The 25,112-nt window shown below is 47.4% G+C and overlaps 1 protein-coding gene, 1 long non-coding RNA gene and 1 gene segment (V, D, J or C); 1 reads left to right on the forward strand and 2 right to left on the reverse strand.

The window, feature by feature from the left end:
- LOC140419486 (uncharacterized) overlaps positions 1–18,535 on the forward strand; it is a 40,331-nt gene extending 21,796 nt beyond the window's left edge. For both annotated transcript variants that reach the window (XR_011945818.1, XR_011945819.1), the window contains exons 3-4: positions 3,518–3,666; positions 17,126–18,535. This is a non-coding gene — a long non-coding RNA (uncharacterized lncRNA). The remainder of the gene's footprint in view (positions 1–3,517; positions 3,667–17,125) is intronic.
- LOC140421366 (uncharacterized) overlaps positions 1–25,112 on the reverse strand; it is a 522,678-nt gene that overhangs the window by 18,175 nt on the left and 479,391 nt on the right. The gene's annotated exons all lie outside the window — the stretch shown is intronic.
- Positions 20,419–24,308, reverse strand: LOC140419466 (Ig heavy chain C region-like). The segment is given in 4 exon segments: positions 20,419–20,868; positions 22,344–22,652; positions 23,476–23,787; positions 23,987–24,308. Coding segments are annotated over 4 exon segments (1,332 nt in total).

Below are 25,112 nucleotides of genomic sequence, written 5' to 3' on the forward strand. Positions count from 1 at the left end.
TCGTGGAAAATTGATCATCAGCAGAAGGTGGGGGCGGGGGGATAGTTTAGCTTAAAGTAGGGGGTTATTAAAGGTGGGACCTGTAAGGGCGGGTGACGGCTTTTGCACTATGTATATAGTTTCATGTACATTGTTTATTTTGTTGTTACAACACCAAAAAATACCTCAATAAAATGTTTATTTTAAAAAAACAGCGGGAAGGAGCTGTTTTTGAGTCTCTCCGTGCGTGTTCTCAGCCTTCTGTATCTCCTGCCCGATGGAAGAAGTTGGAAGAGTGAGTAAGCCGGGTGGGAGGGGTCTTTGATTATGCTGCCCGCTTTCCCCAGGCCATGAGAGGTGTAGATGGAATCAATGGATGGGAGGCAGGTTTGTGTGATGGACTGAGCTATGTTCATGACTCTCTGAAGTTTCTTGCTATCTTGGGCCGAGCAGTTGCCATACCAGGCTGTGATGCAGCCAGATAGGATGCTTTCTATGGTGCATCTGCAAAGGTTGGCAAGACTAAATGTGGACATGCTGAATTTCCTTAGTTTCCTGAGGAAGTTTAGGCGCTGTTGTGCTTTCTTGGTGGTAGCGTCAACATGGGTGGACCAGGACAGGACAGATTTTTTGAGATGTGCACCCATAGGAATTTGAAACGGCTAACCATCTCCCCCTCGGCCCCGTTGATGCTGACAGGGGTGTGTGTACAGTACTTTGCTTCCTGCAGTCAATGACCAGCTCGCTAGTTTTGCTGGCATTGAGGGATAGACTGTTGGTTTTGGAGCTTTGATATGAGCTTGGCTGGGATTATGGTGTTGAAGGCGGATATTTGTAAATAAATAGGAGTCTGATGTCGGAGTCCTTGCTGTCGAGATGCTCTAGGGATGAGTGTAGGGCCAGAGAAATGGCATCTGCTGTGGACCGGTTGTGGTGGTATGCGAATTGCAATGGATCAAGGCGTTCTGGGAGTATGGAGGTGATGCGCTTCATGATCAACCTATCGAAGTACTTCATTATGACTGAAGTCAGGGCCACTGGATGGTAGTCATTGAGGCACGCTGCCTGGTTCTTCTTTGGCACCGGTGTATGATGGTGGTCTTCTTGAAGCCAATCTGGACAGACACAAGGACACTGGCACCATGGAGAAACCATGGAAATGTGGGAATTGTGGGAAGAGATTCAGATCCCTGTCTGTGCTGGAAATTCATCAATGGAGTCACACCGGGAGAGGCCATTCATCTGCTCAGAATGTGGTCAAGGATTCACTCAGCTATCCAACTTACATAAACACCAGAGAACCCGCGCCAGCGAGAAACTGTTCATCTGCTCTATTTGTGAGAAGGGATTGTCAACTAACTGACCTCACTTCAAACCGACTTCTTCACTCTGACTTGAGGCCGTTTAAATGCTCCAGCTGGGAAAAGAGCTTTAAAAGTAACAAGCTTTTGCTGACTCACCGGCGAATTCAAAGTGGGGAGAGACTATTCACCTGCTCCGTGTGAGGGAAGTGATTCACTCATTCAGCCTACTGAAACACCACCGAATTCACACCGGGGAGAGACCATTCACCTGCTTTGTGTCTGGGAAGGGATTCACTCAATCATTCAGCCTGCTGAAACACCAGATTACACCGGGAAGAGACCATTCACTGCTCTGTGTGTGGGAAGAGATTCACCAGTCATCCACCCTGCTGAATCACCAGTGGGTTCACACTGGGGAGAGACCATTCATTTGCTTCATGTGTGAGAAGCGATTCACTCAGTTATCCCAGTTTCAGAGGCGGTGTATAGGGGAGATGGTGGCGTAGTGGTCTTGTCGCTGGACTAATGATCCAGATACCCAGGGTCATGACCTGTGGACCTGGGAAGATGATTGGGCCTAGGACACTACCCCGAGGAACTCCTGCAGTGATGTCCTGGAGCTGAGATGATTGACCTCCAAACACCACGACCATTTTCCTTTGTGCCAGATATGACTCCAGTAAGTGGAGAGTTTTTCCCCTGATTCCCATTGACTCCAGTTTACCTAGGGCTCCTTGATGCCATACTCTATCAAATGCTGCCTTGATGTCAAGGGCAGTCATTCTCACCTCTCACATTCAGCTCTTGTGTCCATGTTTGAACCAAGGTTGTAATGAGGTTAGGAGCAGATTGACCCTGGCGGAACCCCAACTGAGCACCCAAGAGAAGGGTATTACTGAGTAAGTGCCACTTGATCGCACTACTGATGACTCCTTCCATCACTTTGCTGATCATGGAGAGTAGATTGACAGTGTGATAATTGGCTGGGTTGCATTTGTCATGTTGTGTACAGGACACGCCTGGGCAATTTTCGACAGTGTAGATGCCAGTGTTCTAGCTGTGCTGGGACAGCTTGGCTAGGGGTGCGGCAAGTTCAGGAGCACAAATCATCAGTACTATTGTCCCTACATTGTCAGAGCCCAAAGCCTTTGCAGTATCCAATGCCTTCAGCCGTTTCTTCATATCACGTGGAGTGAATTTCTCGACTGAAGACTGACATCTGTAATGCTGGGGACCTCCGAAAGAGACTGAGATGGATCATCCAGTCGGTACTTCTGGCTGATGATTGTTGCAAATACCTCAGCCTTGCCTTTTGCACATATGTGCTTGGCTCCTCCATCATTGAGGATGGGGATATTTGTGGAGCCTCCTCCTCCAGTGAATTGTTTAATTGTCCACAACCATACGTGACTGGATGTGGCAGAACTGCAGAATTTGGATCTGATGTGTTCGATATGGAACCGTTCAGCTCTATCTCTTACTTGTAGCTTATGCTGTTTGGCACACAAGACGTCATGTGTTGTAGCTTCACCAGGTTGACACCTAATCTTTTGGTATGTCTAATGTTGTTCCTGGTGTGCTCTCCTGCACTCTTCATAGAATCAGTGTTGATCCCCTGGCTTGATGGTAATGGTAGAGTGGTGGCCATGAGGGTGGCAAGTTGTGGTTGAATACAATTCTGCTGCTGCTGATGGCCCACATAGTCTCATAGACGCCCAGTTTTGAGTTTCAAGATCTGTTCGAAGTCTATCCCATTTAGCACAGTGGTAATGCCACACAACACGATGGAGATAATATCCTCAATGTGAAGATGGGACTTTGTCACCACAAGGACTGTCCGGTGGTCACTTCTACTGATACTGTCATGGACAGATGCATCTTCAGCAGGCAGATTGGTGAGGATGAGGTCAAGTATGCTCTTCCCTCTTGTTGGTCCCCTCACCACCTGCTGCAGTCCCAGTCTAGCGGCTATGTCCTTTAGGGCCCGGCCAGCTCGGTCTGTGGTGGTACTACCAAGACACTCTTAGTGATGGACATTGAAGTACCCCCCCCAGAGCATAATCTGCTCCCTTGCCACCCTCAGTGCTTCCTCCAAGTGGTGTTCAACATGGAGGCGTACATCATTCATCAGCGGATGGTGGCCGGTACATTGTAATCAGCGGATGGTGGCCGGTACATTGCCCATATTTAACCTGATGCTGTGGGACCTCATGTTGTCTTCATGTTCTCAACAGAGTCCATGTTCAAGACTCCCAGGGCATCACCTTCCTGAATGTATACCACTGTGCCGCTGCCTCTGCTGGATCTGTCCTACCGGTGAAACAGGACATACCCAGGAATGGTAACAGTGCTGTCTGGGATATTGTCTGTAAGGTATGATTCTGTGAGTATGACTATGTCAGGTTGTTGCTTTTAAAAATAATTTTTTTAAATATATTTTATTCAAGATTATTTGGCCAAACATAACAGTACATAGTGTTTCTTTTAAACACCAATAAAGCAATATAAATAACAGTGGCCAGTTTTAAACAATTAAATAAATTTTATATGAACAGAAACAAAAACCAAACTAAATGGCAGCTGCCTTGTCAAAAATAACTACTCTCCAAAGATACAATCCAACAGTCCAATATACATTACCTAAAACAAGTGCCTATACATATACAATAACATCCCTGAGAGTCTGTCCGATTCCTCTCCCCCCCCCCCCCCCCCCCCCCCCTCCCCCCCCTCCCCCCCCCCCCGGGTTGCTGCTGTTCTCTTCTTCTTTTCCATTCCCTCTATCTTTCTGTGAGGTAGTCGACGAACGGTTGCCACCGCCTGGTGAACCCTTGAGCCGAACCCCTTAGTACGAACTTAATTCGTTCTAACTTTATAAACCCTGCCATGTCATTTATCCAGGTCTCCACACCCGGGGGTTTGGCTTCCTTCCACATTAACAATATCCTGCGCCGGGCTACTAGGGACGCAAAGGCCAAAACATCGGCCTCTCTCGCCTCCTGCACTCCCGGCTCTTCTGCAACCCCAAATATAGCTAACCCCCAGCTTGGTTCGACCTGGACCCCCACCACCTTCGAAAGCACCTTTGCCACCCCCACCCAAAACCCCTGTAGTGCCGGGCATGACCAGAACATGTGGGTGTGATTCGCTGGGCTTCTCGCGCATCTCGCACACCTATCCTCTACCCCAGAAAATTTACTGAGCCGTGCTCCAGTCATATGCGCTTAGCCTGATACTCACGATAGTATCTGATAGTCAGGCTTAGCCTGATACTCACGAGGACGATGAGTTTACCCTACGTACCCTACGTAGGGCATCAGCCCACAGCCCCTCCTCAATCTCCTCCCCCAGCTCTTCTTCCCATTTCCCTTTCAGCTCATCTACCATGATCTCCCCCTCGTCCCTCATTTCCCTATATATATCCGACACCTTACCATCCCCCACCCATGTCTCTGAGATCACTCTATTCTGCACCTCCTGCGTCGGGAGCTGCGGGAATTCCCTCACCTGTTGCCTCGCAAAAGCCCTCAGTTGCATATACCGAAATGCATTCCCTTGGGGCAACCCATATTTTTCCGTCAGCGCTCCCAGACTCGCAAACGTCCCATCTACGAACAGATCTCTCAATTGTGCTACCCCTGCTCTTTGCCATGCTCCAAATCCCCCATCCATTCTCCCCGGAACAAACCTATGGTTATTTCTTATCGGGGACCACACCGAGGCTCCTGTCTTTCCCCTATGCCGTCTCCACTGCCCCCAAATTTTCAATGTAGCCACCACCACCGGGCTTGTGGTGTATTTCTTCGGTGAGAACGGCAACGGTGCCGTCACCATAGCTTGTAGGCTAGTCCCCCTGCAGGACGCCCTCTCCAATCTCTTCCACGCCGCTCCCTCCCCTTCTCCCATCCACTTACACACCATTGAGATATTGGCGGCCCAGTAGTACTCACTTAGGCTCGGTAGAGCCAGCCCCCCCCTGTCCCGACTACGCTGCAAAAATCCCCTCCTCACTCTCGGGGTCTTCCCGGCCCACACAAAACTCATAATACTCTTCTCAATTCTTTTGAAAAAAGCCTTCATGACCAACACCGGGAGGCACTGAAACACAAAAAGGAATCTCGGGAGGACCACCATTTTAACCGCCTGCACCCTACCTGCCAGTGACAGGGATACCATGTCCCACCTCTTAAAGTCCTCCTCCATCTGTTCCACCAACCGCGTTAAATTAAGCCTATGTAATGTACCCCAATTCTTGGCTATCTGGATCCCCAAGTACCGAAAGTCCCTTGTTACCTTCCTCAACGGTAGATCCTCTATTTCTCTGCTCTGCTCCCCTGGATGCACCACAAACAACTCACTTTTCCCCATGTTCAATTTATACCCTGAAAAATCCCCAAACTCCCCAAGTATCTGCATTATCTCTGGCATCCCCTCCGCCGGGTCCGCCACATATAGTAACAAATCATCCGCATACAGAGATACCCGGTGTTCTTCTCCTCCCCGAGTACTCCCCTCCACTTCCTGGAACCCCTCAATGCTATGGCCAGGGGCTCAATCGCCAGTGCAAACAATAACGGGGACAGAGGACATCCCTGCCTCGTCCCTCTATGGAGCTGAAAATAATCAGACCCCCGTCCATTCGTGACCACGCTCGCCATCGGGGCCCTACACAGCAACTGTACCCATCTGATATACCCATCTCCAAAGCCAAATCTCCTCAGCACCTCCCACAAATAATCCCACTCCACTCTATCAAATGCTTTCTCGGCATCCATCGCCACCACTATCTCCGCTTCCCCCTCTGGCGGGGGCATCATCATTACCCCTAGCAGCCTCTGTATATTTGTATTCAGCTGTCTCCCCTTCACAAACCCAGTTTGGTCCTCATGAACCACCCCCGGGACACAATCCTCTATCCTCGTTGCCATTACCTTGGCCAGAACCTTAGCGTCCGCATTCAGGAGGTAAATAGGCCTATAGGACCCGCATTGCAGCGGGTCTTTTTCTTTCTTTAGGAGGAGCGATATCGTTGCCTCTGACATAGTCGGGGGCAGTTGCCCCCTTTCCTTCGCCTCATTAAAGGTTCTCATCAGTAGCGGGGCCAGCAAGTCCATATATTTCCTATAGAATTTAACTGTGAATCCGTCTGGTCCCGGGGCCTTCCCCGCCTGCATGCTCCCAATCCCTTTCACTACTTCCTCCGTCTCAATCTGTGCTCCCAGTCCCGCCCTCTCCTGCTCCTCCACCTTAGGAAATTCCAGCTGATCCAGAAAGCACATCATTCTCTCCTTCCCATCCGGGGGCTGAGCTTCATATAATCTTTCATAAAATGCCTTGAACACTCCATTCACTCTCTCCGCTCCCCGCTCCATCTCTCCCTCCTCATCTCTCACCCCCTCGCTGCTCCCCTTTTCCTCAGTTGGTGGGCCAGCAACCTGCTCGCCTTCTCCCCATATTCGTACTGTACACCCTGTGCCTTCCTCCATTGTGCCTCTGCATTACCCGTAGTCAACAACTCAAATTCTACATGTAGCCTTTGCCTTTCCCTGTACAGTCCCTCCTCCGGTGCCTCCGCATATTGTCTGTCCACCCTCAGAAGTTCTTTCAACAACCGCTCCCTTTCCCTACCCTCCTGCTTTCCTTTATGTGCCCTAATAGATATCAGCTCCCCTCTAACCACTGCCTTCAGCGCCTCCCAGACCACTCCCATCTGAACCTCCCCATTATCATTGAGTTCCAAGTACCTTTCAATACACCCCCTCACCCTTAAACCCCCCCCCCCCTCATCTGCCAATAATCCCATGTCCATTCTCCAGGGTGGACGCTGTTCTTTTTCCTCCCCTATCTCCAGGTCCACCCAATGTGGTGCATGATCCGAAATAGCTATAGCCGTGTACTCCGTCCCCGTCACCTTCGGGATCAGTGCCCTTCCCAAAACAAAAAAGTCTATCCGTGAATAAACTTTGTGGACATAGGAGAAAAACGAAAACTCCTTACTCCTAGGTCTACTAAATCTCCAGGGGTCTACTCCTCCCATCTGCACCATAAAATCCTTAAGCACCCTAGCTGCAGCCGGCCTCCTTCCGGTCCTGGACCTCGATCTGTCCAGCCCTGGGTCCAGCACCGTATTAAAATCTCCACCCATTACCAACTTCCCCACCTCTAGGTCCGGGATACGTCCTAACATACGCCTCATAAAGTTGGCATCATCCCAGTTCGGGGCATATACGTTCACTAAGACCACCGCCTCCCCTTGCAATTTGCCACTCACCATCACGTATCTGCCCCCACTTTCCACCACTATGGTCTTTGCTTCAAATATTCCCCACTTCCCCACTAGTATAGCCACCCCCCTGTTTTTTTGCGTCTAGCCCCAAATGAAACACCTGCCCCACCCATCCTTTGCGTAGTCTGACCTGGTCTATCAGTTTCAGATGCGTCTCCTGCAGCATAACCACATCTGCCTTAAGTTTCTTTAGGTGTGCAGGTACCCATGCCCTCTTTATCGGCCCGTTCAGCCCTCTCACATTCCACGTGATCAGCCGGGTTGGGGGGCTCTTTACCCCCCCCCTTGTCGACTAGCCATCTCCTTTTTCAATCCAGCTCCTCACCTGGTTCCCACGTAGCCGTATCTCCCCCCAACGGCGCCCTCCTGCCCCGACCACCCCACCCCATACCAGCTCCCCCTTCTCCCCAGCAGCAGCAACCCAGTTAACCCCCCCCCCCCGCTAGATCCCTCACTAGCGTAATTGCACCCCCCATGTTGCTCCCAGAAGTCAGCAAACTCTGGCCAACCTCGGCTGCCCCCTGTGACCTCGGCTCCCATGGTGCGAGGCCCCCTCCTTCCTGCTTCCCTGTTCCCGCCATGATTACCATAGCGCGGGAACAAAGCCCGCGCTTCCCATTTGGCCCCGCCCCCAATGGCCGGCGCCCCCAGCTCCTCATCCTCCCTCCCCCCCTCCCCCACGACATGGGGAAGATAGAAAAGTTACAGGGTCGCAGGATTAACAACTTGGGCAATCATCTCTTCCCCCTTTTCCCCCTCTTCACCCCACATATTCGCCCCACCACTTTGTCCCAAACGTTCTTTTTCTAGCCCGCTTATTCCAGTTTCTCCTTGACAATAAATGTCCACGCCTCTTCTGCCGTTTCAAAGTAGTGGTGTTTCCCTTGATGTGTGACCCACAGTCTTGCCGGCTGCAGCATTCCAAATTTAACCTTCCTTTTGTGCGGCACCGCCTTGGCCCGATTAAAGCTTGCCCTCCTTCTCGCCACCTCCGCACTCCAATCTTGGTATACGCGGATCACCGCGTTCTCCCGTGTTTTCTTTGCCCATCTGAGGACCATCTCTCTGTCCTTATATCGGAGAAATCTCACCACTATGGCTCGAGGAATTTCTCCAGCCCTCGGTCTTCGCGCCATAACTCAATAGACTCCCTCCACCTCCAACGGGCCCGTCGGGGCCTCCGATCCCATTAACGAGTGCAGCATCGTGCTCACATATGCCCCGACGTCCGCGCCTTCTGCACCTTCAGGAAGACCAAGAATCCTTAAATTCTTCCTCCTCGCATTATTCTCCAGCACCTCCAGCCTTTCCACACACCTTTTGTGTTGTGCCTCGTGCATCTCTGACTTCACTACCAGGCCCTGTATTTCGTCCTCATTCTCAGCAGCCTTTGCCTTCACGACCCGAAGCTCCTGCTCCTGGGTCTTTTGCTCCTCCTTTAGCCCTTCAATCGCCTGTAATATTGGGGCCAACAGCTCCTTCTTTATCTCCTTTTTAAGTTCTTCCACGCAACGCCACAGGAACTCTTGTTGGTCAGGGCCCCATATTAAACTGCCTCCTTCCGACGCCATCTTGCTTTGTACTTGCCTTCCTGGCCGCTACTCTAGAGGATCCACCGCAATCCGGCCACTTTCCTCTCCTTTTTCCATCCGTGTCCAGGGGGGATTCCCTTCTGGTTTTCCGCACAGTGTTTTTAGCCATTAAAATTGCCGTTGAGACTCCTATTAAGAGCCCAAAAGCCCTTTCCACCGGGGGCTGCCGAAACGTGCGACTTAGCTGGTCATCGCCGCACCCGGAAGTCATTCAGGTTGTTGCTTAACTAGTCTGTGAGGCAGCTCTGCCAAGTTAAATATAGTCTTCAACTCAAAGTCAAAATGTATCTTGGCAAATATATTCCCAGAGGTTTGGGAAAGTTTTCAGAAAAGAAGCAGTAGATGAGCAAAAACAGGGAGGACATATACCATGAGGATAAACTAGGAAGTAATATAGAAATGGACAGCAAGAGTTTCCTTAATTTCTTAAAAATGAAGAGAGGCCCTGAAGTGGACGTCGGTTCCTGAGAGAATGAGACTGCGGAAAGAATAATGGGGAGTCAGGAAATGGCAGAGGAGTTAAATAAATACTGTGAGTCAGTCTTCACGGCAGGAGACAGTAATAGCATTCCACAAATACTAAATAATCAAAGGCAAAAGGGGAAGGGAATAAACACAATAACTACACCAGAGAAAAAGTATTCGGAAACGAATGGAGCAAAAGTCTGCTATGTTCCTGGCCTGATGGGTTGCCTCCCAGGATAGTAAAGGAAGTAGCTGCAGAGATAGTGGATGCCCTGGTCAAATTCTTGAAAAGTCCCGAAGGATTGGAAAACTGCTAATGCAACATCTTTATTTAATAAAGGAGGGAGAAAAGAAACAAGTAACGATAGGCCAATAAACTTAACATCTATCATTGGGAAAATGTTAAGAGTCCATTTTAAAGGATGTAATAGAACATTTTGAAAAGCATAATATAATCAAACAGAGTCAGCATGGCCTCATGAAGGGGAAATCATGTTTGAAACATTTGGTAGAAATTTTTGAGGTGGTAACAAGCAGGATAGATGATGGGGAGCCAGTAGATCTAATATACTTGGATTTCCAAAAAGTGTTTGATAAGGTACCACACAACCGGCTACATAATAAGATAAGAGCTCATAGTGTTGGGGAACTGACCATGATAATGCACGTTCTCCCCGTGTCTCCGTGGGTTTCCTCCAGGTGCTCCGGTTTCCTCCCACAAGTCCCGAAGACATGGTTGTTAGGTGAATTGGACATTCTGAATTCTCCCTCAGTGTACCCGAACACGCGTTGGTGTGTGGCGACTAGGGGGTTTTCACAGTAACTACATTGCAATGTTAATGGAAGCCTACTTGTGACAATAATTATTACTATTATAAAAGACAGAAAATTGGGATAAGGGGGCATTTTCAGAATGGCAACATAACTAGCGGAGTGCCGCTGGGATCCATACTGGGGCCACAGTTATTTACCATATATATTAATGACTTGGACAAGGGAAGCGAATGCACTTTTGCAAACTTTGTGGATGACACAAAAATAGGTGGGAAGTCTACACACGGCTATAAACAGGTTAGTTGAGTGGGCAAAAACTTGAGAAATGGAATATAATGTAGGAAACCGAAAATGTATGCACTTTGATGGGAAGAATAAAGGAGCTGAATATTATTCAAAGTGAGAAAGACTGCAGAAAACTGCAGCACAGAGGGACCTGGGGGTCCTCGGGCATTAATCACAAAAGCTAGCGTGCAGGTTCAGCAGGTCATTGGGAAGGTAAATGGAAGGTTGGCCTTTATTTCAAAGGGAATGCAGCATAAAAATAGAGAAGTCCAGCTGAAATTATACAAGGCAATAGTTAGACCACACTTGGAATACTGTGAACAACATTAGTCCCCTTTCCTGAGGAAAGATATGCGGGCATTGGAGACAGTCCAGAGAAGGTTCACTAGGTTAGAACATAGAACATAGAAAAATACAGCACAGAACAGGCCCTTCGGCTCATGATATTGTGCCGAACCTTTGTCCTAGATTAATCATAGATTATCACAGAATTTACAGTGCAGAAGGAGGCCATTCGGCCCATCGAGTCTGCACCAGCTCTTGGAAAGAGCACCCTACCCAAGGTCAACACCTCCACCCTATCGCCATAGCCCAGTAACCCCACCCAACACTAAGGGCAATTTTGGACAATAAGGGCAATTTATCATGGCCAATCCACCTAACCTGCACATCTTTGGACTGTGGGAGGAAACCGGAGCACCCGGAGGAGACCCACGCACACACAGGGAGGATGTGCAGACTCCGCACAGACAGTGACCCAAGCCGGAATCGAACCTGGGACCCTGGAGCTGTGAAGCTATTGTGCTATCCACAATGCTACCGTGCTGCCCTTAAGAACAAATTAATCTACACTATATCATTCTACCGGGATCCATGTACCTATCCAATAGCCGCTTGAAGGTTCCTAATGTTTCCGACTCAACTACTTCCACAGGCAGTGCATTCCATGCCCCCACTACTCTTTGGGTAAAGAACCTACCTCTGACATCCCCCCTATATCTTCCACCATTCACCTTAAATTTATGTCCCCTTGTAATGGTTTGTTCCACCCGGGGGAAAAGTCTCTGACTGACTACTCTATCTATTCGCCTGATCATCTGAAAAACCTCTATCAAGTCGCCCCTCATCCTTCTCCGTTCTAATGAGTAAAGGCCTAGCACCCTCAACCTTTCCTCGTAAGACATACTCTCCATTCCAGGCAACATCCTGGTAAATCTCCTTTGCACCTTTTCCAAAGCTTCCACATCCTTCCTAAAATGAGGTGACCAGAACTGTACACAGTACTCCAAATTTGGCCTTACCAACGTTTTGTACAGCTGCATCATCACCGCACAGCTCTTAAATTCAATCTCTCTGTTAATGAACACTAGCACACCATAGGCCTTCTTCACAGCTCTATCCACTTGAGTGGCAACTTTCAAAGATATATGAACATAGACCCCAAGATGTCTGCTCCCCTACATTGCCAAGAACCCTACCATTAACCCTGTATTCCGCATTCATATTTGTCCTTCCAAAATGGGCAACCTCACACTTTTCAGGGTTAAACTACATCTGCCATTTCTCAGCCCAGCTCTGCATCCTATCTATGTCTCTTTGCAGCCGACAACAGCCGTCCTCACGATCCACAACTCCACCAATCTTCACATCGTCTGCAAATTTACTGACCCACCCTTCAACTCCCTCATCCAAGTCATTAATGAAAATCACAAACAGCAGAGGACCCAGAATTGATCCCTGCGGTACGCCACTGGTAACTGGGATCCAGGCTGAATATTTGCCATCCACCACCACTCTCTGACTTCCAGCGGTTAGCCAGTTCGTTATGCAACTGGCCAAATTTCCCGCTACCCCATGCTTCCTTACTTTCTACATAAGCCTACCATGGGGAACCTTATCAAATGCCTTACTAAAATCCATGTACACTACATCCACTGCTTTACCTTCATCCACATGCTTGGTCACCTCCTCAAAGAATTCAATAAGACTTGTAAGGCAAGACGTGCCCCTCACAAATCCGTGCTGACTATCCCTAATCAAGCAGTGTCTTTCCAGATGCTCAGAAATCCTATCCCTCAATACACTTTCCATTACTTTGCCTACCACCGATGTAAGACTAACTGGCCTGTAATTCCCAGGGTTATCCCTATTCCCTTTTTTGAACAGGGGCACGGCATTCGCCACTCTCCAATCCCCTGGTACCACCCCTGTTGACAGTGAGGACGAAAAGATCATTGCCAATGGCTCTGCAATTTCATCTCTTGCTTTCCATAGAATCCTTGGATATATCCCGTCAAGCCCGGGCGACTTGTTTATCCTCAAGTTTTTCAAAATGCCCAACACATCTTCCTTCCTAACAAGCATTTCCTCGAGCTTACCAGTCTGTTTCACACTGTCCTCTCCAACAATATGGCCCCTCTCATTTGTAAATACAGAAGAAAAGTACTCGTTCAAGACCTCTCCTATCTCTTCAGACTCAATACACAATCTCCCGCTACTATCCTTGATCGGACCTACCCTTGCTCTAGTCATTCTCATATTTCTCACATATGTGTAAAAGATCTTGGGGTTTTCCTTGATCCTACCCGCCAAAGATTGTTCATGCCCTCTCTTAGCTCTCCTAATCCCTTTCTTCAGTTCCCTCCTGGCTATCTTGTATCCCTCCAGCGCCCTGTCTGAACCTTGTTTCCTCAGCCTTACATAAGTCTCCTTCTTCCTCTTAACAAGACATTCAACCTCTCTTGTCAACCATGGTTCCCTCACTCGACAATCTCTTCCCTGCCTGACAGGGACATACATATCAAGGACACGTAGTACCTGTTCCTTGAACAAGTTCCACATTTCACTTCTGTCCTTCCCTGACAGCCTATGTTCCCAACTTATGCACTTCAGTTCTTGTCTGACAACATCGTATTTACCCTTCCCCCAATTGTAAACCTTGCCCTGTAGCACGCACCTATCCCTCTCCATTACTACAGTGAAAGTCACAGAATTGTGGTCACTATCTCCAAAATGCACCCCCACTAACAAATCTATCACTTGCCCGGGTTCATTACCAATTACCAAATCCAATATGGCCTCCCCTCTGGTCGGACAATCTACGTACTGTGTTAGAAAAGCTTCCTGGACACACTGCACAAACACCACCCCATCCAAACTATTTGATCTAAAGAGTTTCCACTCAATGTTTGGGAAGTTGAAGTCACCCATGACTACTACCCTGCGACTTCTGCACCTTTCCAAAATCCGTTTCCCAATCTGTTCCTCCACATCTCTGCTACTATTGGGGGGCCTATAGAAAACTCCCAACAAGGTGACTGCTCCTTTCCTATTTCTGACTTCATCCCATACTGCCTCAGTAGGTAGATACTCCTCGAACTGCCTTTCTGCAGCTGTTATACTATCTCTAATTAACAATGCCACCCCCCCCCCACCTCTTTTACCACCCTCCCGAATGTTATTGAACCATCTATAACCAGGGACCTCCAACAACCATTTCTGCCCCTCTTCTATCCAAGTTTCTGTGATGGCCACCACATCGTAGTCCCAAGTACCGATCCATGCCTGAAGTTCACCCACCTTATTCCTGATGCTTCTTGTGTTGAAGTATACACACTTCAACCCATCTCCGTGCCTGCAAGCACTCTCCTTTGTCAGTGTTCCCTTCCCCACTGCCTCACTACACGCTTTGGCGTCCTGAATAGCGGCTAACTTAGTTGCTGCACTACAAATCCGGTTCCCATTCCCATGCCAAATTAGTTTAAACCCTCCCGAAGAGTACTAGAAAACCTCCCTCCCAGGATATTGGTGCCCCTCTGGTTCAGATGCAACCTGCCCTGCTTGTACAGGTCTCACCTTCCCCAGAATGCACTCCAATTATCCAAATACCTGAAGCCCTCCCTCTTAGACCATTCCTGCAGCCATGTGTTCAATTGCACTCTCTCCCTATTCCTAGCCTCGATATCACGTGGCACCGGCAACAAACCAGAGATGACAACTCTGTCTGTCCTGGCTTTTAACTTCCAGCCGAACTCCCTAAACTTGTTTATTACCTCCACGCCCCTTTTCCTACCTACGTCATTGGTACCAATGTGCACCACGACTTCTGGCTGCTCCCCCTCCCCCTTAAGGATCCTGAAGACACGATCCGAGACATCCCTGGCCTTGGCAACCAGGAGGCAACATACCTTCCGGGAGTCTCACTCGCGACCACAGAATCTCCTATCTATTCCCCTAACCATTGAATCTCCTATTACCATTGCTTTTCCATTCTCCCCCCTTCCCTTCTGAGCCCCAGAGTCAGACTCAGTGCCAGAGACCTGGCCGCTAGGGCATTCCCCCGGTAGGTCATCCCCCCCAACAGCATCCAAAACGGTATACTTGTTTTGAAGGGGAATGGCCACGAGGGATCCCTGCACTGTCTGCCTGTTTGTTTCCTTTCCCCTGACTGTAACCCAGGTACTCTTGTCCTGGACCTTGGGTGTGGTTACCTCCCTGTAACTCTTCTCTATAACCCCCTCTGCCTCCCGGATGATCCGAAGTTCATCCAGCTCCAGCTCCAGTTCCCTAACACAGTCCCCAAGGAGCTGGAGTTGGGTGCACTTCCCGCAGGTATAGTCAGCGGGGACACTGATGGTATCCCTCACCACCCACATCCTACAGGAGGAGCATGCAACTGGCCTAGCCTCAATCCCCTCTTACCTTACAAAATATAGCTGCCCTGTGGACCAACTGGACCTCCGCCCTCCGACTCTGCTCCCAGTCAGTTGCACTCACTGTAAACTCCTGGCTCCCTTCTCGCTCTTTGAGGAAATGTAGGAAACAAAATGAAAGGAGCACCTTACTCCCTCCTCACCCAACTCCCTCAGTCACCAAACTCTCACTATAGCACTCAAATGCACCAAATTCAGCACTCAGTGCAAACAAAGTCTGCACTGTCGGTGGATCATTTTTATACTGTGAATCTAGCCTCTGAAAACTGGCCTAATCCAATGAACTAAAGGTTAGTCCCGGATATGGAGAGAGTTTCTTATTAGAAGAGGTTGAGTTGTTTGGGCCTGTACTCATTGGAGTTGAGGCGAATGAGAGGTGACCTTTTTGAGACATAAGCATTCTCAGGGGGGTTGACAGGGTAGATGCTGAGAGGATGTTTCCTCTTGTGGGAGAGTCCAGGACCAGAGGGCATAATCTCAAAGTAAGGGGTCTCAAATTTAAGACAGACATGAAGCGACATTTCTTCTCTCAGAGCGCAGTGAATCTGTGGAATCCTTTAGCTGTGCAATCATCCTGTCGCTGGAGTTTAACCATAAAAAGGCAAAGGTGAAGGTGTGTTTACCCGGATGGGCCGCTTGGTGGCGCAGTGGCGCTTTCACTGAGGGGCCTTGAGTTCAAACACATCCCAGACAGGACTGGTGAGAAATATCTGTCTGGGAAAGGGGAGAAAACTGTGTAATCGGGGAAATGGAGCGGTGCCGATGGGCCTGAGAGAAAGGATTCAGACAAGTCTTATTTTCTTCATTTTTCATTCAATGTTTATTAAAATTTCAGGGAAAATATTACACAAAAGTTTATTTTGAAGTTGACGAAAGGAAACATAACGATTGAGGGTCACAGTGAGAACAGAACACATGCCCTCTGAACTGCCAAATGTATGTACAACTGTAACAGACATCAGAAAGAAAGAACAGGAGCTCAATGTAAAGGGAAGGCCAAAGTTATGAGTAAGGAACGAGATAAGTTACTTTATTGAGACATGATATTGGGGGAAATTATTAGCTACAATTACATTACAGCCAAAATTATCTCGTACATTTCAAACTGGGAAACAGAAATACTGTCCATGATTGTCTCAGTTACAGATGCAGAATAATAAACTGAGAGAATTTTGCTGTTAGAGTCACCAAGAGGAGATATTGTATTTGTGTCACACACAGATCATAATAAACAGCTGAGGAAAATCTACAGCGCCCGAACGTCAACCGATCATTTGATCTGTAAAAGAGAGAGAAAATGATGAAGTAGATGTTTATAATCTGGGACATTGATGTTAGAGTTTTTAATCAATCAAACATTTAGGGTTTTTCAACGGCTTCTGTCAGTTTGAAGTGTGAGTGGATTGAATCTTCTCACCTTCACCAGAGTGACTGCAGCGCTGTAGGAAATGCTCAGAAAGAACAGGGTGATGAATGTGGAAGCGGTTGTCCAGATGTTCCCGTTATCATCCTCATCGTCTTCAGTCCAGGTGTGGTCTGTGGTATCTATGAGGATAGAGCCGAATAAATATAATCAGATTGTTTATTAATCCAGGATTTATTTTTAATATTCTCGTTTCATTTTCTCCCGCTGCTAATTCATTCTTTAATATATTTGTCATTGCATATCTACTGTTGCGTTCATGACTCTCAGAAATTGATGTCTTTAACTTTTTTTTTCTAATTAAGGGGCAATTTAGCATGGCCAATCCACCTACCCTGCACATCTTTGGGTTGTCGGGGTGAGACACACGGGTCATGGGGAGAATGTGAAAACTCCACTGGGACAGGGACCCAGGAGCGGGATCAACCCCAGGTCCATGGTGGCGTGAGGCAGCAGCGCTAACCACTATGCCACCGTGCCGCCATTGCCTGCCGTTTGTGTTTGTTCCTTAGCTTTTGTGTCTGTGTCGATGCGAAATTCCGTGTTTTGATTTACTCCTCTGTTGTGTGTCCAGATGTCTGTGTAGGTTCACTGTGTGTTCATCGTGTCAATGAGTATTGGTCTGTGTATTTGTGTGTCAGCGCCTGTGTGTGAACTTTGTTTGTCTTCTGTCAATGTGTATATATGAGTGATATATTGTATGTGTATGTGTTGAAATCTATGTTTATATATTATTGCCTGTGTTAATATGTGTTTATACTTTCCTGTCCAGTAATATATGTGTTAATGTGTCTTTTTGCGTTCAACATGCATGCCAGTGTCTTAATGTTTGTGCCTGGATAAATGCGCGTGTGTGTGTGTGTGTCAATGCGTGTATTTCATCATAGAATCATCATCATATAATCCCTACAGTGGAGAACGAGGCCATTCGGCCTATTGAGTCTGCACCTACCCTCCGAAAGAACACCCTACCGAGGTGCACGGTGCACGCCCTCCCCTATCCCCAGAACCTCGTAACACCACCTAACGTTTTGGGCGCGAAGGGGTGATATAGCATGGCTAATCCCCCTAACCTGCACATCTTTGGACTGTGGGAGGAAACTGGAGCACGCGGAGGAAACACGGACACGGGAGAATGTGGAAACTCAACACGGACAATCACCCGAGGCTGGAATTGAACCCGGGTTTCTGGCGCTGTGAGGCAGCAGTGCTATTTGTGCGTTGATGTTTGTTTATATCTATTGCTGTGTATTGACGCCTCCATGTGTATTCATGTGTGTTTGTATGAGCGTGTGTACGAATCTGTTAATATGTAACTACATGTGCCCATTAGTGTGTTAATGTGGATTATTGTCTCTGTTTTAATGGAAATATTTCTGTCATTGTGAAATTGTGCGATTACGGGCGGCGCGGTAGCACAGTGGTTAGCACTGTTGCTTCACAGCGCCAGAGTCCCAGGTTCGATTCCTGGCTTGGGTTACTGTCTGTGCGGAGTCTGCACGTTCTCCCTGTGTCCGTGTGGGTTTCGTCCGGTGCTCCGGTTTCTTCCCACAAGTCCCGAAAGATGTGCTTGTGAGGTAATTTGGACATTCAAAATTTTCCCTCTGTGTACCCGAACAGGCGCCAAGAGTGTGGCGACTAGGGTTTTTTCACAGTAACTTCTTGCAGTGTTAATGTAAGCCTTCTTGTGACAATAAACTTTATTTTTACTATTATGTATATGTTATTGCTTACAGTTGTGTTTCATATTCTTGGGTCAGTCTGCGTGTACGGTTTTATATGTTTGTGTTTGCATATTTGTGTGTCTGTGTGGACATGTGGATGTATGTGCATGTTTGTGCATGCCGGCTTGTGTGTGTGGATTTGTGTGTGTGTGTACACGAGTGTCTTTGTGTACATAAACGTGTGCTTGTTTGTGTTTATGTGCATGTTTGTAAATTTTTGTTTGTTTGTGTGTACATGTATGCATGTGTTTCTATGTGTACATCTATGTGTGTGTTTGTGTCTATGTGTGCTCATGTATATGGTTGTGGGTGTGTGTACGTGTGCATGTATGTTTAGTGTTTGTGTCTTTATCTGTCTGTGTATTTGTATCAGCTGCCTGTAGCTTTGCCAGTTGTGGGTATTATTGGTACCGATGTGGAATATGTTGAACTTTCTGCTTATAAATGTGTTTTCTGTGAGGTGCAAGCTGACATCATTGACAGAATGCAAAAATACAAGGAAGTGCCTCAGGAGAGAACAGTGAAAACCCAGGGAGAATTCAATCACCATCTGGATTTGGATTTTGGGAAATCAGTTGTCGCATATGGATAAGAGGAACAAGGGTGCTAAAGAAAAATATGTTGCGTGAATAGATAGTTTAAGAACATCTTTAGCATGATGGGCTTTTAAAATCTTCAGCCAGTAAGCTACAAGCCATCTTGTAATGTCAGTAACTGAATCCTTAGTGTAGAGACACATCCACTCCCAAATTCCCTGCTTGGAGAGTAGGTGGATAGTGATTTAATAGTCTCTCCCTCTCTGGCCAGCTGAACAAATTCTCTTTGGGTTCCCCCTGCTGAGGAGGTGGAGATACAGAGAGTTCACTCATCACATTCCTTCTCTTTTGGTCGGGAAAGTGGAGGTAAAATGGGTTTATAATGCCCATCCCCCTCTCTCTGTTGGGGAAGTGGGCGGACAGTGCATTTATTTAGGCCCTCCCCCTCTCTTTGTTGGAAGCGGCTGTACAGTGAATTAACTAATGTCCCAGCTCTTTGGTGGGAAAGTGGGGGTACAGGGTTAATTAATGCTCCTCCCCCACTATTTGTTGGGGCGTGGTGATACACTGGATTAACTACTGCCCCCATGCTTTGGTGTGGAAGTGAGGGGTATAGTGGGTTCACTAAGTCCCTTCCTCTTTGTTAGGGAGTTGGGGTGCAGGGCATTAGCGAACGTCCATTCCCCACTCTCTGTTGGAGAAGTGGGGGTGCAGTCGATTAACTATAACCCCTCCCCCTCTCTGTTTGGGAAGTGTGGTTGCAGTGGATTAATTTATGCCCCTTCCTCTCTCTTTTGAGGAAGTGGCAGTAGAGTGCATTAACTAATGCCCCTCCTCCTGTCTCTGTTGGGGAGGTGGGGGGACAGTGGATTAACTAACGCCCCTCCTCCTGATTTTGTAGGAGAGGTGGAGATATAATGCATTAACAATTTATCTTTCCCCTCTCCGTGATGGGCGATTGTTGGTCCTTGTTTCTGTTTGATTCTCAATTCAGTTCCCAGTGGGTGTGATGCAGCAATTTTAAGCTGACATCAATTTTAAAGGGATGGGCAATGGGAGAAGCAGGAACACCGAGATCTAAATGTGATGTGTTTGTCTGTCTGAAATGGGAAATTGTCCGATTTCTCCTCAGCGGGAAGAAAGTCAATGAATATATTTTGTGAATACTGCAATGAATGAATTTTACTCTGTCTCTGACCCAGGGTGTATCTGAGCTCGGAGCTCTGGTTGTATCAGACTTGGGGCTGAGACCTGTAGAAATCTTGGTCTCCTTGAACAGATCTAATATCAGCAAAGTCGAAGCTCCATTAATTAAGCGGCTGTGCATTTAAATCACAATTAGAGGAAAAAAAACTTTATTATTTTTAATTTAGTTCGAAATGCAATTGATAGATTCTCATTGACATGAATTAACGGTGTCCATCAGAGCGAGGGAAATGTTCACAAAACTCGGTTTACCGCTGGATTTATCAACCGTTCTGTTGATGATCTTCAAGGGGATGGCTTCATGTCCCACCACACAGGAGTAAGAAGCGCCGCTGGCCCACTCCTCCGCTGCAATGGATAACAGGCTGTACATGAAGAAGGAGCTATTGCCGTTCTCCGCCATCACCTCGGTGTTCTTGTAGTTCCCGGGATTCACCGGCTTGTCGTTGACGGTCCACTTGACGAAGATCTCTCGGGGGGAGAAACCTCTCACTAAGCAGCTGAGGGAGACGAATCTCTGAGCGGAGACGTCTTCAGCCGAGGGCAGGAGGACAGAGACGGACGGTTCCCGCGGATTGGGATCTGCAGAAGATGTACAATAAATGTCAATAAAATGGGGAATTCGGGAGACATTGGAACCGCGGGTTCGATGTGAGAGAAATGTGTTTTTTGTTGGATTTTAAAGGTTTCCATTTTCCACTTTGGGATCTGTCCGGTTTCCGAGCTCGGAGCTGAGGTGGACACAAGCCTTTACCCTGAGAATTTACGGATATTGGATTCGAAAGTTTCAGAAAGTGTACAGCAGGGAAACAGGCCATTCGGCCCGCCTGTTTTGTGCTGGTGTATAAGCTCCACACCAAGCTCCTCCCACCTTACTCCCAAAGGATTGGGAAACTGCCAATGTAACACCCTTATTCAAAAGGGAGGGAGACAAAAGCAGGTAACTATCGGCCAGTGACCTTAACATCTGTCAGTGGGAGACGGTTAGAGTCCATTATAACGGATCCAATCGCTGAGCATTTAGAAATACTCAGTACAATCAACAGAGTCAGCGCGGCCTCGTGAAGGGGGAATCAGTGCCGAACAAATTTAGATGGAGAAATACTGGATAAAGCTGAAGTAACGGGGGAATTGGGGGCCCCCGTGCAGAAACCACACAAAGCAAGTTCCGCAGGTAATATGGAGACAAATTGAATGTTGACATTTATTTCAAAGGAAATGGAATATAAACATGGGGAAGTCTGGCTAAAACTATACAAGGCACTAGTTAGTCGACACCTGGTATACTTTGAATCGTTTTGGTGCCCTTATCTAAGGAAGGCAGATTGGTTTTGAAGGCAGTCCAGAGAAGGATCACGAGGTTGATCCTGAGTATGGAGGGATTTTCTTATGGGGAGAGGGTAAGTAGGCTGGGCTGTACTGATTGGAGTTTAGAAGAATGAAGGCGACCTAATCGAGACATGAAAGATTTTCAGGGAGCTTCTTAGGATAGACGCTGGGAGGTTGTTTTCCCGTGTGGGAGCGTCTAGGACCAGAGCGCAGGATCACAAAGTGAGGGTTCTCCCATTTAACACAGAGATGAGGTGGAACTTCCTCTCTCAGAGAGTAGTGAAGCTGTGGAATTATTTAACCCGGGGGCAGTAGATTCTGGGTTGTTCAATATGTTCAAGGTTGAGAGAGAAATATTTTAAATCAGTAAAGGCGTTAAGGGATATGGGGATAAGTCGGGAAAGAGGAGTTGAAGATTATCACATCAGATCAGTCATGACCTCACTGCCGGCTGGACCGGTGTTGATGGGCCCAATGGCCTATGTCTGTTCCTAAGTCTTGTGGTCTATGGTCTCACTCCATCTAAACCCAATATCACTGCTTTCAATTCATTGTTCGTTCATCTGCATATCAATTTCCCCCTTAAACTCTAATCGCCCAGAGTATTTAGTTAGTGAAATTCCCAATCAGAATGGACCATAAGTACCCTGAATGCTAAATACTGACCGCTGCACTGACACTAGAAATAGACACAATGACTCACTTATTGCTTCAATCTCTCTACCCACCTATTTTTTTGTGGATTGAAATTCTTAAAGGAGTTGGCAGGTCCTGATGGCTCGCCACACAGTCAAACACAGCCCCACTCAACCAGGCTTGTGTCGAGATGTTTAATTTGCTGACCACGCTTTCAGTATCTGCCCCAGGCTGGTCGGCAATCTCTGATTTCAGCGGCTTCTTCGCTTCACTCCAGGACACGTTGACTCCATAAGGAGCCTTTGAAATGACGCAGGTTAAGGTTACGGTCGCCTCCAATAAGACCTGTTCTATTGGTGGTGGCAGTATTGTTACTGAGGCATCAGTGCAACCGGAAGGATCTGCGAATGAAAAAAGTGGAAATTAACCCAAGTTTGATCTTCAGAATCAGGGCAGCAGTACTCAGCCTTCACTCTACATGGGAATAAATCAACTTAGAAACATCAACCTCTAAAGATCGCCTTTAATCTTCTGTAAGCAATGGAAAACCAGTTTGGTTTGTGAAAACTATTCTCATTGTGAAATACAGTCAGCCCCGATATCGTTCTAACGAATCAGCATTTCAGCATTCCCAATACAAATATTCCACTCCTGATCTCAGGAACGAAGTACTGGCGGCTGATCCATAAATAGGTTGGATGAACTTCCAACACTTTCCCCCGGAGCTGTTATCAGTTAAGTGTTTGAGACACCCACTGACTCAAATATAATCAGCTGTCTCAGGATAAAGCTGGCATCAAGTCCACCAGGGGCTGGTTTAGCACAGGGCAAAATAGCTGGCTTTTAAAGCAGACCAAGGCAGGCCACCAGCGCGGGTCCAATTCCCATACCAGCCTCCCCGAACAGGCGCCGGAATGTGGCGACTAGGGGCTTTTCACAGTAACCTCATTTGAAGCCTACTTGTGACAAGAAGCGATTTTCATTTCATTCATTCACCTCACTCACTAAATGACTTCAAATTATACGGATACATTTATTTCTATATTCATAAAATCGTGAATGATTAGCAACCCTCATGCAGCGCTTACATCAGAATGAAACACAAACGACATGGCAGTAAATTAGAAGTTATTCTGTGCTTTGCACTAACTTCAGTAAATTCCTGATTTGGATTAACATCAGAGTGCAGGATGATTTATTGTTTCCTCTGTTTGAGTCTCTTACCAGACGCGGTGATGTTGCGACTTTGGGTGACCTCTTGATGAGTGACCAGGCAGGTATAGACGGCTTTGCTGAACCATTCCCGAGCGGAGACTGTCAGCCGACTGCTCGCCGAGAAGTTCCCGTTCACTTCACAGGGGGGCGAGGTGACAAATCCTGAACCCATGGGTTGTCCATTCTTCAGCCACTTTACCGTCATTGACTTTGGCTGGAAATCGTTGATTGAACAGACCATGGTTGCAAATTTCTGTCTTGAGATTTCTTCATTGGAACTCACGGTGAGGAGAACATTTGGAGTGTTGACAGGTGGAGGGCCTTCAAGAAACACAAGTTAGACATTTCTTGAGGAAGATATTGTAACGAATAAAATGACGAATTATATTTTAACAGTTTCTCTGTGGTCACTATTTCGCGCAGGGATCAGAACTATGCAGAGAACCATGAATGTGTAATCACCAAAGATGTAAATAAAGTAATCAAAGCATCTGTTTCTCACAGATTCCACAAAACTTACAAGGAATTCCAATGCTCTTGTCTGAGCCGCTGTGTCGAACCTCACAGCTGATTTTGCTGCATCCCCCCTCTGACTCGGTGATGGTTAACTGGCTGCTCAGGGTGTAGGTTCCCTTCTTGTTTCTCACTGACGGGTATTTCTTAACTCCAGTGGTGATCAGCTGCCCATCTTTCTTCCAGGTAAGGCTGGTGATTTCTGGGGAGTAGTCCATCGCCAAACAGCCGTAGGTCACGGAGCCGTCATTGTTGTGTTGCTGACAGGAGGAGACCAGGCTGTAGAGAGTGGGTGGAGACGGTGTTGCTGGGAAAGAATGGCCCATTCAACAAGTTAGACTCTGTTATTTGTGATCTATAAGTTACCAAGCACATCAAAATGTGACGATGCATTTAACCTAACATGTTCTCATTAACTGTTACATCCATATTTCAGCGTCTATTAGTTCTATGATTTGAGAATCACCATCTCTTTGCCGCCTCATTAGAAACTCGCATCCCTTTCTCCGTTTCTAACACATACAAAAAATAACATTTGATGCCGCCTGAATGATGTAACTGTCATTGGATTGAAGGAGAGGAGCAGAGAGTTTCCCCCATTATTTCAGCCACCATGTAAAATAAAATAGAAATGTTGCCATAGTCCCGGGGACTGCCCTTTCCTTCTGAGAGCTGACTGGTGGTGATTTAACCTGAGGGTCACCACACTCTCTTTATGAATATCCTCAGCCGGTACAACAATTGAATCCGCGTTGTTGGGATCGCTCTTCATCACAAACCAGCCGTCCAGCTAACTGAGTTGTATACGTCACAATCCAGCTAACTGAGCTGCGTACGTCACAATCCAGCTAACTGAGCTGTGTACGTCACAATCCAGCTAACTGAGCTGTGTACGTCACAATCCAGCTAACTGAGCTGTGTACGTCACACTCCAGCTAACTGAGCTGTGTACTTCACAATCCAGCTAACTGAGCTGTGTACGTCACAATCCAGCTAACTGAGCTGCGTACGTCACAATCCAGCTAACTGAGCGGTGCACGTCACAATCCAGCGAACTGAGCTGTGTACGTTACAATCCAGCTAACTGAGCTGTGTACTTCACAATCCAGCTAACTGAGCTGTGTACGTCACAA

The sequence above is a fragment of the Scyliorhinus torazame genome, chromosome 5 (genome assembly GCF_047496885.1).
Source record: "Scyliorhinus torazame isolate Kashiwa2021f chromosome 5, sScyTor2.1, whole genome shotgun sequence".
Taxonomy (NCBI): domain Eukaryota; kingdom Metazoa; phylum Chordata; class Chondrichthyes; order Carcharhiniformes; family Scyliorhinidae; genus Scyliorhinus; species Scyliorhinus torazame.